This window comes from Struthio camelus, chromosome 4 (assembly GCF_040807025.1).
Source record: "Struthio camelus isolate bStrCam1 chromosome 4, bStrCam1.hap1, whole genome shotgun sequence".
NCBI lineage: Eukaryota > Metazoa > Chordata > Aves > Struthioniformes > Struthionidae > Struthio > Struthio camelus.
Genome location: NC_090945.1, coordinates 5579103 through 5592558, shown reverse-complemented (window position 1 = coordinate 5592558; position 13456 = coordinate 5579103). Strand labels below are relative to the sequence as shown.

Genomic DNA, 13456 nt, shown 5'->3' with positions numbered 1-13456 from the left:
ATGTTCAGAACATCCAAAAGATTCATGAGGTGTGATTTTATCTGGCAAGAGTTCTGCGGATTGCCACAGCTCCACTACCATTCTTTAAGTGTTTTATTTTAATGAGCACTTCACCTGGTTTACTATAGGAAGATTTATTTATCTGTTACTCCTTTCATGTTTCATTGTTAATGTCAGCTAATTAATCAAATACTCCAATGAGAAGTATTTGCTCTCTAATGAGAAACTGCTATTTCTGTTAGCAGCTCCATCATTATTTCACTGCTAATCTTTTGAAACTGTGCCTTTGATTCCCCCTAGCTTTTTCTATATAGTCTGCCCAAGGTGCAGACCGTAAACTACATGTCCATTTCTGAACTTGAACCTACACTTGAGGTCATCTGGTGACTTACTAGTCCCTGGATTTCCTCCTGTTGGTCGTCAAAGAATGGAAATCCATGCCTTTGAATTTTGCTTACTCCTTTGTTCTTATAGAAAGTTAGTTGATGATTTGAGTATTTTGCTGTATTTTGTTCATTTATTTAGGCACTGTTTGAAGACAAGGCTCGTTGTTATATTGTTGTTATTGTACCGTCTTCAGTTCTGGGCTCCCCAGTACAAGAGAGACATGGCACTCCTGGAGAGAGTGCAGCGGAGGGCTACGAAGAGGATGAAGGGACTGGAGCATCTCTCCTCTGAAGAAAGGCTGAGAGAGCTGGGCCTGTTCAGCCTGGAGAAGAGAAGGCTCAGGGGGGATCCGATCAGTGTGTATAAGTGTCTGAAGGGAAGGTGTCAAGAGGATGGGGCCAGGCTCTTCTCGCTGGTGCCCAGCGACAGGACAAGAGGCAACAGGCACAAACTGCAACACAGGAAGGTCTGTCTGAACATGAGGAAAAAGTTCTTTCCTGTGAGGGTGACAGAGCACTGGAACAGGCTGCCCGGAGAGGTTGTGAAGTTTCCTTCCTTGGAGATATTCAGAAGCTGTCTGGACACAATCCTGGACAATGTGCTCTAGAGGAGCCTGCTTGAGCAGGGGGGTTGGGCTAGATGATCTCCAGAGGTCCCTTCCAACCTCAACCATTCTGTGATTCTGTGAGGAGGCTAGTACTGTGGAAGCTTGAGGTAGCATTTTGACAGTAAGCTAAACAATAATCTAAACCGAATCTAATTTGCATTTTCTCTAGAGATAAATTTATAGGACTATTTTGTATGTTTGACAGAGTGAACTGACACTTCTCATCATAACAAAGATCTAAGTCAAATTAAGCAATTTATTAACATTTAGTAAGCAGCATCTAAAACTAACTGTTTCTACATCCTCTCCCACTCCAGCCAAGAAACAATGATCCCATAAGCACCGCTTCCCTAGAGGTATGCACTACATTTGCAGAATAAGGGAAACTTTGCCAAATAAACAAGATGTACCTTAAAACAGATTGCACGTGGTGATCCAAGCGGTCCCTCCTACTGCTATATACATATAAACAGATGCTTCCTTTAACACTGCAGTTTTGTTCTTGTTCAGGACTTTTACTACATCAGAAAATAAGGCAGGGTTCCCTCGTGCAAGGTGATCATCCAAGAATTTACAGTCCTAAGACCCTGAGGAGAATTGTGTGCGAGCTTAATGCACATAATTAAACATAGTTATTCTCAATTCTCATTTAAGCTGCTTGTTTACCTTTTTTACAGGATAAGCACCCAAACTGAAAAAAGTCACCTATCTTCTTTTTAGAGATAGGAAATTGAAGTTCAAAGACACAAAGTGACTTTTGCCCAAGGTCAGACAGTGAATCCTGGAAATGAGCCTGAATGTCTTGAGTCATTCTAGGGGCTCACCCGCAAGAACATCCTGCCTTCCACAAGACTTCTTCCATTTCCAAAGGCACTACTTCATTCTTGCCACCAGGACTTTTTTTGTGACTCAGGAAATCAGTCTCAATTTCTAAGAGATGAGCTATGAGGAGGGAAAAAGAGTCTCAAAATAGTAAAACGAAAAAAACCTTTCTTAAAAAGGTCCTTTCAAAACCTAGAAAGCCTTATTAAGTCTGTATTTTCACTAGGCATAAAATAGGTTAATATTCTCTATATTGCTTCCATTATAGCAGCTACGTTTCAGAATTTGCACTACTCCTTTCAGAGGCAGCAAGAGAAGCAAAGCCTTTGGAAACCTAATTTAGAAAGGTCAGTGAACAGGAGCTTTGGATCAGCAGAGAGACTGGCCCTAACACGAAGAAAAGGACAGGTGAGAAGCAAAGAAGGACCTGGGCTGTAAGGTTAGGCGTGAAGAGCAGTAATGCCCAGTCTTTGGAAGAGCAACTCCCTAGGGCGCTCTGAAGATATGGAAAATACCTGTCCTCTATTCAGCAGTGCAGGCAAACAAGCTTTGGAGATCTGCGTGGAAGTGCTTATCAGCAAACAGTCACGTAATCTTAACAAAAAGTTACTGAGTGGATTATAATTTTAGCCTCAGTTTCAGGCCATAGGGTTCAGGTCTTCTACTGCCAACAGAAACACCTGATTCATTTTTTTCCTAGACCTGTGCTCGCTTCTTATTTTCTGCTGCATTCCTCATGAATCACTATTCGGGTTTACCAGCATTCATTGTCTCCACTCTAACTCAATATTATGGTCTTCCCACCTCACATAGACTAAAATACAGCTTCTTATCCTTAAAGGCAGAGCATCATCTTTTTTCCCAGAAAGCTCCTAGGGCACAACTGCATCAGATAGCCCATCCCCAGGAGCTATCAATTTGAGAAGGTAAAGCTACTTGTTTTTATTTGTCCCCAAGACCCTTATTTAAAACTCTAATCACTAGACAGCCACATCCTTCAGGCAGGAAAACTAATGACACAGCATATGTGACAGTGCCATGACCGGGCATTTCTGAAGCAGTCCAGGGATTTTCTGGACCTGTTCCTATTGGGAAAGAGTATCTCCAGACAGCAGTTACATTCACTTCTGGAACATAAGAGTTCTGTTTTTTGGGAGTCTCCAAATTATCCTCTCCATTTTTGTGAAAATAAATTACTTACAAATCTCTGTAGCTCTGCTTCCACTTAAATAAATTAATAAGCAGACCTGAGTAACCGGCCTTCTACTGGAAACAGAGCAGTCCTTTGCCTGCTCATAATACACAGAGATTTCTGGTCTTTTCTGTGCTGTCTCTTAGTAACTCCACACGGCAGAAAACCAGTGAACTTGGTGCAGGAGTGGGAGGAACAAGAGGGCAGAGGGGAGGATTATAGCAACTAAGCAGCCTGAGTGCCTCTGTGAAGAGAGAAGCCTAAGGCAGAGCGGGAGCCAGATGGATACATTTCGGGCCCCAGGGAGAAGGTGTGGTTCACTCAGTTTTGAATACTGGGAAAAAATGGAAAATTCCACCACATGTCAGCCATTACTCCTGGAAGGCGAACTGTCTGAGAGTCCTATCCAAATTACATGTAACAGCAAATCTGCTGAGAGGGAGTTTAACTCAGATATAAGGTGCTAGGGTCGCAGTCTGATTCCCACGCACGAGTAGTTCTGTCTAGAAACTGCAGAGGATGCAACACTTCTTTTAAATAGAGACAAAACATTTCTCCTTGGATGTAAAAAGTGTTTGAAGAAATACTTTCCCTCTGCAAAGAGGAGAAGGCAGGCACAAAACAGGAAAGAGGAAGACTTACAGACCCTAATCAACTTTATTGCACACCATCACCGTGCCTACTGGTATACAGAATCACAGAATGGTTGAGGTTGGAAGGGAGATCATCTAGCCCAGAGCCAGTTCTGGGGAGCCCAGAACTGGACACAGCACTCCAGATGTGGCCTCACCAGGGCTGAGTAGAGGCGGAGGATCACCTCCCTCGACCTGCTGGCAACACTCTTCCTAATGCAGCCCAGGATACCATTGGCCCTCCTGGCCACAAGGGCACATTGCTGGCTCAAACACATTGACAATGAATTAGCACTGACAGAGTGATGCCAGGTACCAGATGTGAACCACAAACACACGCATACACACACACAAAACATTTTAAAGCCCCAAGCAAACCAGGTTGCCTTATATCACTACGGTAGACAAGTAAGACCCACAATCCAGCAAAGCACTTGAGTAAATAGGAGTAAAGTACGTGTCAAAGGCTTTTCTGAACTGGACATAACCAAAGATGCAAGTCTCCCATATCAACAGCAGCAGTTCAGGTTTCTAATCCTCTCTCTGATCCTGATTACCCGATTTTTACTTCAGCACATCCCCTCCGCCTGCCCAGCCTTAAGACACAGGCGCCCACCTTTAAAGTATGGGATTCATACAGAATTTGTGTGCTGTTATTTCTAAAGGAGCTGGAGGATAAAAAGCTCACAGGGTTAAGTGTTATTACTTTCAGTGGAAAGCTGGGCCCCATCTCCCAGAAAGTTCCAGCTACGCTGGGCAGCTCCATAAAATGAAAGCAGCTGGCTTTACTGGCTGGCTAACACCCTTGCTCCATTGGTACAAAGCAGCCAAAAGCTGCAAAGGAATCCGACCTGTTACTAACTTTTTATGTAGATTGCAGTACCTGCACAAGGTTGTCCTCAAAACAACCTCTGAGTCCAATCCATACTTGAAATGCAGAACAAAAAGAGAAAATTCAGTCCCTCCTTCTCATGTTATACAGAGCAATGGATCTGTTTGTGCCTTGATGAGCGTTTTTTTCCATTCTTGGAGCATGGAGGGTGGGGGACAGATACTGCCAAGAGGTGGCAGAGACTTTTAAAGAAACTTTGCAGGGAAATCTGCTGCCAAGTCAGCCTGCTGTTTCCAGATCAGATGCAGAGATGCCTGCATTTGCAGAGCTGAGTTAAGAGTGAGGATTTGCTGCTACCTTGCATTTACAGAAACAAGGCTCTGCCTTGCAGGGCAGAACAAAAAGGAGGTTTGTCTAGTGATGCTTGAGTTTGGACTGGGGAACATGCAGGGCTCCCTCCTTCTGGATTACATCACCACTGAAGGTGAAAGCCAGCAAGGCCATTAGCATGCGAAACACAACCACGGAGCTGTGCTGCAGTGTGTGCCCTTTCTCACTCCTTTCTGCGCACCAAATTGTCTTGTTCCCCAAGGACAGCGCTGGTACACAGGCAAAGATACTTAATAGTGCATAGGGCGAGCACCAAGCAAAAAAGTGACTTGAAGCTTTGGGAATAATAGAATATTAAGCAACGTAGAGCAGGGAATTTCTCCTTCTTGTCCTTACTCTCTCCCCATCAAAGAGCTGCTGCCAAAGATTCAGCTACTTACATGCTTGCTCAGCTCTTAGCAGCATGACCAGATCTCCTACAACAACCAGTAGGAACATATTTTGAAATGATAAACTGAACAACAAACAGAAGCTGCAGACTAGAAGCCTGTAGCAACATGGTGCATTCAACTGCTAGGAACCAGGAGCACTTCCCAGTTCCCTTCCCAGTTCCCCTCGTGTGAGCAAGAGGAATCTGACTGCCATGGATGCAGTGCCTGGACCAGAAGGGAGCCAGGGCCTATTTCAGTAAGGCCTCCAGTCTGAACGACTAATGTCCCTGCTGTGGAGGCACCTGCCACCCTGCGGGTACATCCCAGGGTGGCCAAAGGCACACGCTGCTGTCTCTTGATACCATAATTACCAGAGAAACACACACACACACACACACACACACACAGAGCAACAAGGAATAATCAGCCACTGCACACTACAGTAATGGTCTGTCTTTGTCATATGGAGGATGCGTTTGCTCTGCTCTACTCCCAAGTACTACATGAAGAAAAAAATCCATAGCAAAATTATTAGAGATTTGGGATAAGCATGGCGGCTTGCGTTCAGCACATTAGATCAGTCACTCCATGAAAGGTAGGCGTATTGCCCAAATGCCCTCTAAGTCCGCAGCACAAGCATCTGAAGATCAAGAAGATAAGTTTCTCCTGCTACATTAAATTCAGCTAAGTCAGCTGTGGGTTAAGTCTCACTTACAGACAACACTACTGAACAACAAGCAGGCAATGAGCCAGTTCCTATGAACTGAAACGAGGACTAGCATATTACCAGTAAAAACGTAGTGTTCTCTTACTGAAAAGGGAATAGCCATAAGCCCTGGGAAACAAGATCCCTGCCCTGTGACACCTTGTCCCATATCATGTTACTGCTACATATATTTCTGCTCTTTTAAACCCTGAGCAGCCATGGAGCAGGGGCTAACCTAAATGGCTCTTACCCACAGAGACATCCCAACTCCTGGAATGCATCTGGTGCCTCTGTATGGCTGGAAACAAGCAGGCATAACAGTTAGAGCAATGCAGGGACTAAAATAGACCTCAAATTCATCTCATCTCATTTATAACAATGCAAAGTGGGAGTAACTTCACTGGCTTTAATAGGTCCCTCCAGGTTTCTGTTCCCTTGTATGCTGTATGACCACAACAAATGTAGAATGGGAGGATGTTTTCTGGGTCTTTCTGCTCCCTACATCTTCTTTCCTCTTGTTGATCTGACTTACCCAGACTGTAAGAACCCTGTTACAGTATCAGACCTTTCCCTATTTAACATACTGAGGGACTGAAGCAGGTTGTTCAAATTAGCTGGAAAAGAGTGATACAACACACCCCCAGCCCAGCAGAAGTCAGCAGTCCTCTCTCCACGCAGAACTACAGAGATAGACGATCCCTTCCAGCTCTAAGTCAATCCCTTGCCAAAAGCAAGATATTTAAACTTTTCTCTAAACTTTTCCCCTCTCTTAAAAAGCTTCTAGCAATGCAGAATGACAGCCTCCTATGACAGTTTAATCCAGTGGTTTAATTCCATTGATTTGAAAGTTTTCTTTAATATCCAACCTACATCTCCCTTGTCACAACTTGAGATAATTATTCTCTGTTCTATTTAGCTAATTAGTCCTTGTCCAGCTGACACAGAGAACAGTTTATTCCCTTCCCCTCTCAAGCAGTGTTGAAGAGCCTAAAGTCCTTTGCTGAGACATATAAGCAAGTATAACAAAGACAGCTAACCGACACCGTACCCAGGCTGAGGGTACCCTGATGGACGGGAAGTTTGCATTACAACACAAGAATAAAGGAACCTGATAGCAAAGCCAATAGAGCTGGTTTAGAAACTGCATTTGTTGTGGGCAAGCTTCGCCAACTCTGGTGTCTGCCTAGAAATGATGAGCCTCCGTAATGTTCTGACAGATCCCATAAATCAATAACCTAAGAGTTAACATAACTCAGTAATCAATAACATAAGAGAGGCAGAATCATCTCTCAGCTTGCAGTTTAACGACACTTCCTTTGGAGAGCGAAGACCCTGCCTGTGGTCTCATTTGCTTTATTAATTCAGCTACTTTATTTAAAAACAACAACACAATCTGCTTTCGTTTTTAAATGACATCAAAGGTATATTGATGTCTATTGGTGTATGGCTTGTACCATGCGACATAAGCAGTACATCCTCAAGCCAAGTCAAACCTGTATAAATCCACAGGTCTCATGCTCTGCTGATTTAAGAAGTCACATGCTTATATACTGGCTGTGAACTGCATATTGTAGCAAAACTGGCAAAACGGGCCAAAAGGATTAAACATCAACATAGGGCTGGGGCAAACACCTGGGGCAGTAACCTCTAATGTTGCCCCAGCACTCACTCCGGAGTGGCTGAGAGACTGAAGAGTTCGGCAAAGGCTTGGCAGGAGACCGAACACAATCAGGCTGTGGGCTTTTACTTGATTTCAGGACCTTCTCAGATCTCCCACTTTCTCTTTTCTCACTAGTGTTCATATCTGATTTACCATTTGCTCTCCCAGGAGAGATGCCAGCTGCAGGCACTTTCTTAGCTACTTCTCCATCCCTCACTGCACACTGATCCCTAGACAGGGAAGAGCTGCTAAGCCTAAGGCTGCAGCTACAGCAACTCACATCTAACCCCAACAAGGACACCCTGAAAAGGAAAAAGCTGCTCTTTGTTTCAAGGGAAAATCCTAAGCTGGTCAGAGGTCTGTAAGAGACAGTGACTCACTAAATCTCCTCTATTTCTATTTCCTTTATCATAAAAGTCAGGAGGAGGGCTGGACCTGTTTGCCCAGCAGCTACTCAGCACAGCGTGGCTTTATTCGTGCTTTAAACCTGTGACCTTCCACAACCCAAATGACAGAAAGTGAAAAGTCTGTGCCGCCGAGGCTGGCAATGCCAGCAGGAAGGCTGTGGCCAAAGTGGAAAGAGACATTAAAAAGTTTTTATATGAAATCCAATTAAATAGCTTGACAAATGTGTTGCCCCAGAAAAACTTCACAGACCCAGGTTCTATTCCAAATTTAGCACCCTGCCTATCAGGCCCAGGGACAAAGCCCTCCTACTGCATCAACCTTCCCATCTGTAAAGTAAGACTAATGCTACTAATTGCTTTTAATAGATAATTTCAGATTTAGTAACAGAAGACATAAATTAAGAGCTGGTTGCTATTGCTGTTAAAAGTAGCACTTTGGAAATCCACACTTATTGCCTCAATATTACATGCATGGCTAAAGACAAGGCTCTATTTAGTGATTTTTGGAAACCAAGGGCTAAGTTTGTGCACCACTCCCAATATAGGAGATTCCATTGAAAATTTCTGTTTTCTGTTTAATTTTAAGCTACAGGTGATATCAGCCGAGTTACTAAGCTCTTCAGCTGCTGTTCTCAAAACCTATCTTGTCACTCTACTGCCTCTGCTGAAGCTGTGTAGGTGGTAGTGAGGGTAACATTGGAGTTTGGATTTGAACTGGAATTGTCAACCTGCGCGCTGGTAGCAGAAAGCTGGGACTGGAGTCAGCTCATTTATTCCTTGCTTTGTTGATTCTGGAGCAACTGAATGACCAGAGAACTGTGAGCACACTTTGGTGGTTTGGTGGTTAATGAGAGAGGCTAACAGGCTCTGCTGTCACAAAATCAGGCTCCCCAGAAGGGGCTGCCATTCTGCAGCAGCCTCCCTGGGTCCTAGCACTAGCACTGTCCTAGACACGTGCTCTAACCTTACACTCATCTCCCTCAGCAACGCTGTCACATCAGAACCCCTCACCAGCATCGCATGGACTCTGTAATCTGCTGTCTGGGTACAAACCTTCAACAAAGTCAGAGGCTGTGTACACCCGCTGCTTTGCATTGCTGTCCGCCTCTGGATTGTTCAAACTCCCAACAGCTAACTCGATCACCTCTATCAACTCATCTCGCTTGTCCTTCCTGACAGGTTTCTCTTCTGGGTGGCGTGTCAGCCCTGTCTCCAGTTGGTACACCTTCTGCAGGGTAAAGCTCTCAAAGGGCACAGCTGCGTATTCTGTGGACAGCTTAACGCCACTGTGCACCTCTGCTTTGTCTATTTGGGAACGGAGGAAAGCCAGCAAGTTAGCCTGGACCTTCGCTGGATTGCTGTGGTCAAGCTGAATATTCAACGAATCCGGGAACTGGTCCTGCGCGTTCTTGAGCTGCTCGTTTCTGCCCTGGAGCTCAGCCTTCAGCTGGGCGATTTGTTTTTTCAAGCTGATGATGTAGTTGCGGTGCTGCTCTTCTCGTTCTTGCAGAATAGCTTCATACCCCTCCTTGCCAGTCGGACTGTGGACCCTAGGCAAGGCAAGCTGCTCGTCATCACCCTTGGGTGTGCAAGCCAACATATAAACAATAGACACAGAGCAGCAGGCCACCACCAGCAGACCTACGAGCCGGGGAAGAAATACAATAAATCCTCGTCGGAGCATCATCTCTCAAAAAGCAGAGGGTAACCCCACACCTACAACAGTTCTTACATCCATGCAGTGCCACAGAGGCCCCTGGTTTTGGAGTACTCTTACTTAGATGCATGTATGTACAGGAACTGGCTTGTCAGCTCTCTTAAAACACGTGCTCTGCTTGTATATTGAGCTCTCTCTGGTGTTCACCCAGCAGGACCAAAAGCCAAGCTACAGTGCAGATGGGACACCTGCTGATCCTCATGGCAACAACCACACTGCTGCAGTTTGATCAGCTGGTGGCTGATGGAGCCTGAAGACCTGAAAAACAAAAGACAAGGACAGTCATTCAGGCATGCTGGAATTCACTCCAGACCCTTGAGAGCATTCCAGAAATTTACTGTCATTTGTCAACTGCTCTGGTAGATCTCAGAGCTGTGAAGTGCTTGGTGCTTTGGTAAGACCAAAAAGGTACTAAGACCCTTAGGCAGGAAATCCTGTACTCACATGCTTAGCTTTAACAACGTGATTAGGCCCATTGCCAATGAAAATCTAGTCCAGGCCTCACTCAAGGTCTGCCATGCTTTAGAAATATTAGAAAGTTACCAGCAGTTACTTTCTGCTCAGATGTTAAGCTATTCAGAACACGTGAGCAATGCCAGCACTCCAAGAGTCCTCAAATCATGCAGCACTTGAATTTTAAAGGCAGCCAGTCCCTACCACATACATGTCAACTTTCATGCAAGTTTTTCCAAAACACCAGGTGGCAAATGTAGTCCTGTTAGAACACATGAAGCCTAATCCTGAGTAGCAAATTGAAAACCAAGAAACTAGAAACTGTTATCAAGGCCAATCTTTATGACTAAAATTCAGTTTGACATATCCCACTGGATGCTCCCATTAGGAAGAAACACTTAGGGGTAGGATTTTGCAATAGCGTTCAGACCAAGTCTTCCTCAAAATCAGGGGAAACTTTGTTTCCATCTAGGCGGCTTTGATCACTGCACTCTATCTTATCATTTTAAGACCCTATTCTGTCTCTGATAACGTTACACCAAGCCTTGCACCAACGCCTAGTACTACTGTGTCTTCCCCAGATGCCCAGGAATGAAGACCACATAGAAGGTTTAGGGAAAACTGGCTTAGCCATTTTGAAAGATAAAGGAAGTTAAAACAACTGTGAACATTATCATTTTTAGTAAGACTTCCTTTGAGTGTAGTTAAAAACAGGAAAGAAAAATTAGATGACTGAACATCAATATCAATCTAGCTAAAAGCTACGTTAAAACAATTATGCTGAGAACGTTACCAGTGGAACTTTCAAAATCACTCAGTTTTGGCCCAAATCCACATCTACGAAAGGAACTTTATCATTTATTTGCTTGACAGTAGACTTAGGCTAAGGCTGAGTAACATCCTAGATTCCACTATGGCATTGCATTGTTAGAATCAAGCAGAAGGAAAACTAACCCCTTTACTCTTCCCTTTGGATGCATACTTGACATTATGACACAGGTTTTGACAACAGAGATTTGTAGCCTTGTTAGTCATACATCCTTTCTGGTGGACCCTTAGGGAAAAACAGTTTATCTGAGAAAGCACATGCATCTCGGAGTTATGCCTAGGCCTTGAGCCAGCCTTTTGTAATCTGTGATGCTTCTTGTGGACTTCTACGTGATTTTTTCCCCTGATGACACTGCTGGGCTGTTACTCTATAGGCAGCAATTATCCAGTGATATTCCTGAACTTTTAACAGTTTTCCATGTTTTATCAGTCTGCAGAGGATGAATTGAAGGAGCTAGAGAGAGCTATGAAAATACAACTATATTTTTCTCCAAGTAATGCTGAATAGCTATTATAGTATTTATAGGATTCCCCAGAAAACGTCAGTGTTTTCAAAGGGAGAATTGTTGACATAGAAGAAAATATTCAAGCAGCAGGAAAAACGAAAGGATGGAGTTTGCGTCCTTACCTTTTTTCAGTGATCTCTTTGGAACATCTTGGCCAGCTACAGCTACTTCTCGGCTTGCCACAATCATCTCTTGTTTATCTTCCTTCTTATGTCCTTCCCAGAAAACGCACGCGCTATAAAAAGCACCGTCAACCTCAGAACACCTCTTCATTGCTTTCACATTTGCCAGCTGCCTTCATCTTCAGTCTGTCTCCTGCATGGTGAAAGGCTGTAGTGGAGACGCTTCCTATGGATGCACTATAAAAGTTGGCCTCCTGCAACGTAAAGGAGCTTGTCAAAGCAGGGAAATTAATCTGGGCATTTCTAACTCTACAACAGATCTGGCTAGAGGACTGCAAGAAGGTAGTGTGCAGTGAGACAGGGTCAGGAAGTAGTAAGATGTACTACATAAAACACTGCTGTGTTTGTATGCTTCACTTCACACAATTAGTCCATTGACTGCATTGGCAGAAGCCGAACATCAGTGAAAGGATTAGTTGTGCTCACACAGTATAAACTGAAATTACGTCTCAATGGCTTAGATAAACACGTAATTTCATTTCTATAAGCAGCATCAGATTTGGGCTTTGGGTAAAGAGCTCTTCCAATGTTGACCTTAAAATATGTGTGTGTATACATAGCTATGTCTGCTTGAACATAGCGGCCTCTGTTTAGGGTAACTCTTTTTCCTATCTAGTTTTCTGGTTTCTAATCTCAGCCCTCAAAGAGCCATCTTTAAACACACTTTGGAATAGTAAATTGACTGAGTCACCTTGTCCTTTGAACCCACATACTGATAAAAAGAAATTGAGGTCATGAGGACTTCTACCTTCTCTGTGGAGATTTTACCCTCATGACTGGAGGCATCCTGACAAACAAGCACTCACTGCTTGTCCTCTAGCGCCAGATCTGTCATATTAAATTGGCCTGGTGGCCTTTGTGGCATTGCCTTATAGACGGTGATTCACTTCACCCTTAAGTAGACAGATGTTACTGTACTAGCACCCCATGGGCATGCTTGTGAAAGCAGTCCCTACCCATGGCAGTGCTAAAAAAAAAAATTAAGTCAACACTGAAGGTGGTCATGGCTATGGCATCTCAGCTGCACTAACAGCACCAAAAAATTAGGGATGGTGACTCTTCCTAACAACCATTCTTTTGATTTCACCAGACCTACACAGTTTCACACCAATTGAGAGCCTGAGATGAAGGGGAGACAAACTGAAATGTCAGTTTTTTTCCAGGAACTGACAAAAACGCCTCTGTATTTTACAGCAGTCAGCTGCATTAAGTAGTATTACTCTGTTTGCAAAGAGGAGCCTTAACGAATACACAGTGGTCAGTCTGATAGCCAAGGAAAAGAACGTGAATTCCAAAAAGCCTCTGTTCGCAAAAACATCTTCAAACTCAGTCCGACCTGCTAGCCCAGCCAGAGGTCAACCCAGCTCACAGAGGTGCTTTTCATATGCTTTCAAGAAGCCAAGGCCAAGAAATGATCTAAAGAAAGAGCCAGGTTCTGCCAGCACTACAAGTACTGTGTAAACTGCGCCGCCATCAACAGCTCTGCCACAGGCAGGGAGCCTTTGCACAGTGGAGTGCACGCACCAAGCCATAAGGAGTGGCAAAATATAGAGAGTTGCTTGGTTTAAAATTTTCGATGGTATGCTCCCACTGCTATTACTCACCAGCATCTGGAGTTTTATCAAACTGTAAGGCTACAGGAAATTTATGTCCACACATAACAGACAACGTATTTCAAGCCTAAATTTTGCCTCCCAAAAACCAAGCTGAGAACTGGCGCTGAAGACAGGGAGTCAAATATATATGCATACACACACACACATA

The 13456-nt window shown here is 44.1% G+C and overlaps 1 protein-coding gene across 4 annotated transcripts in view; it reads right to left on the bottom strand.

Moving 5' to 3' along the window:
• Positions 1 to 13456, bottom strand: part of CSGALNACT1 (chondroitin sulfate N-acetylgalactosaminyltransferase 1) — a 77199-nt gene that overhangs the window by 32664 nt on the left and 31079 nt on the right. For all 4 annotated transcript variants that reach the window (XM_068941165.1, XM_068941166.1, XM_068941167.1 and 1 more), the window contains 2 exons: positions 11633 to 11886; positions 9060 to 9981 (listed from right to left, as the gene is read on the bottom strand). In XM_068941165.1, the coding sequence (XP_068797266.1) occupies positions 9060 to 9693 (634 nt within the window). In that variant the 5' untranslated portion in view covers positions 9694 to 9981; positions 11633 to 11886. The remainder of the gene's footprint in view (positions 1 to 9059; positions 9982 to 11632; positions 11887 to 13456) is intronic.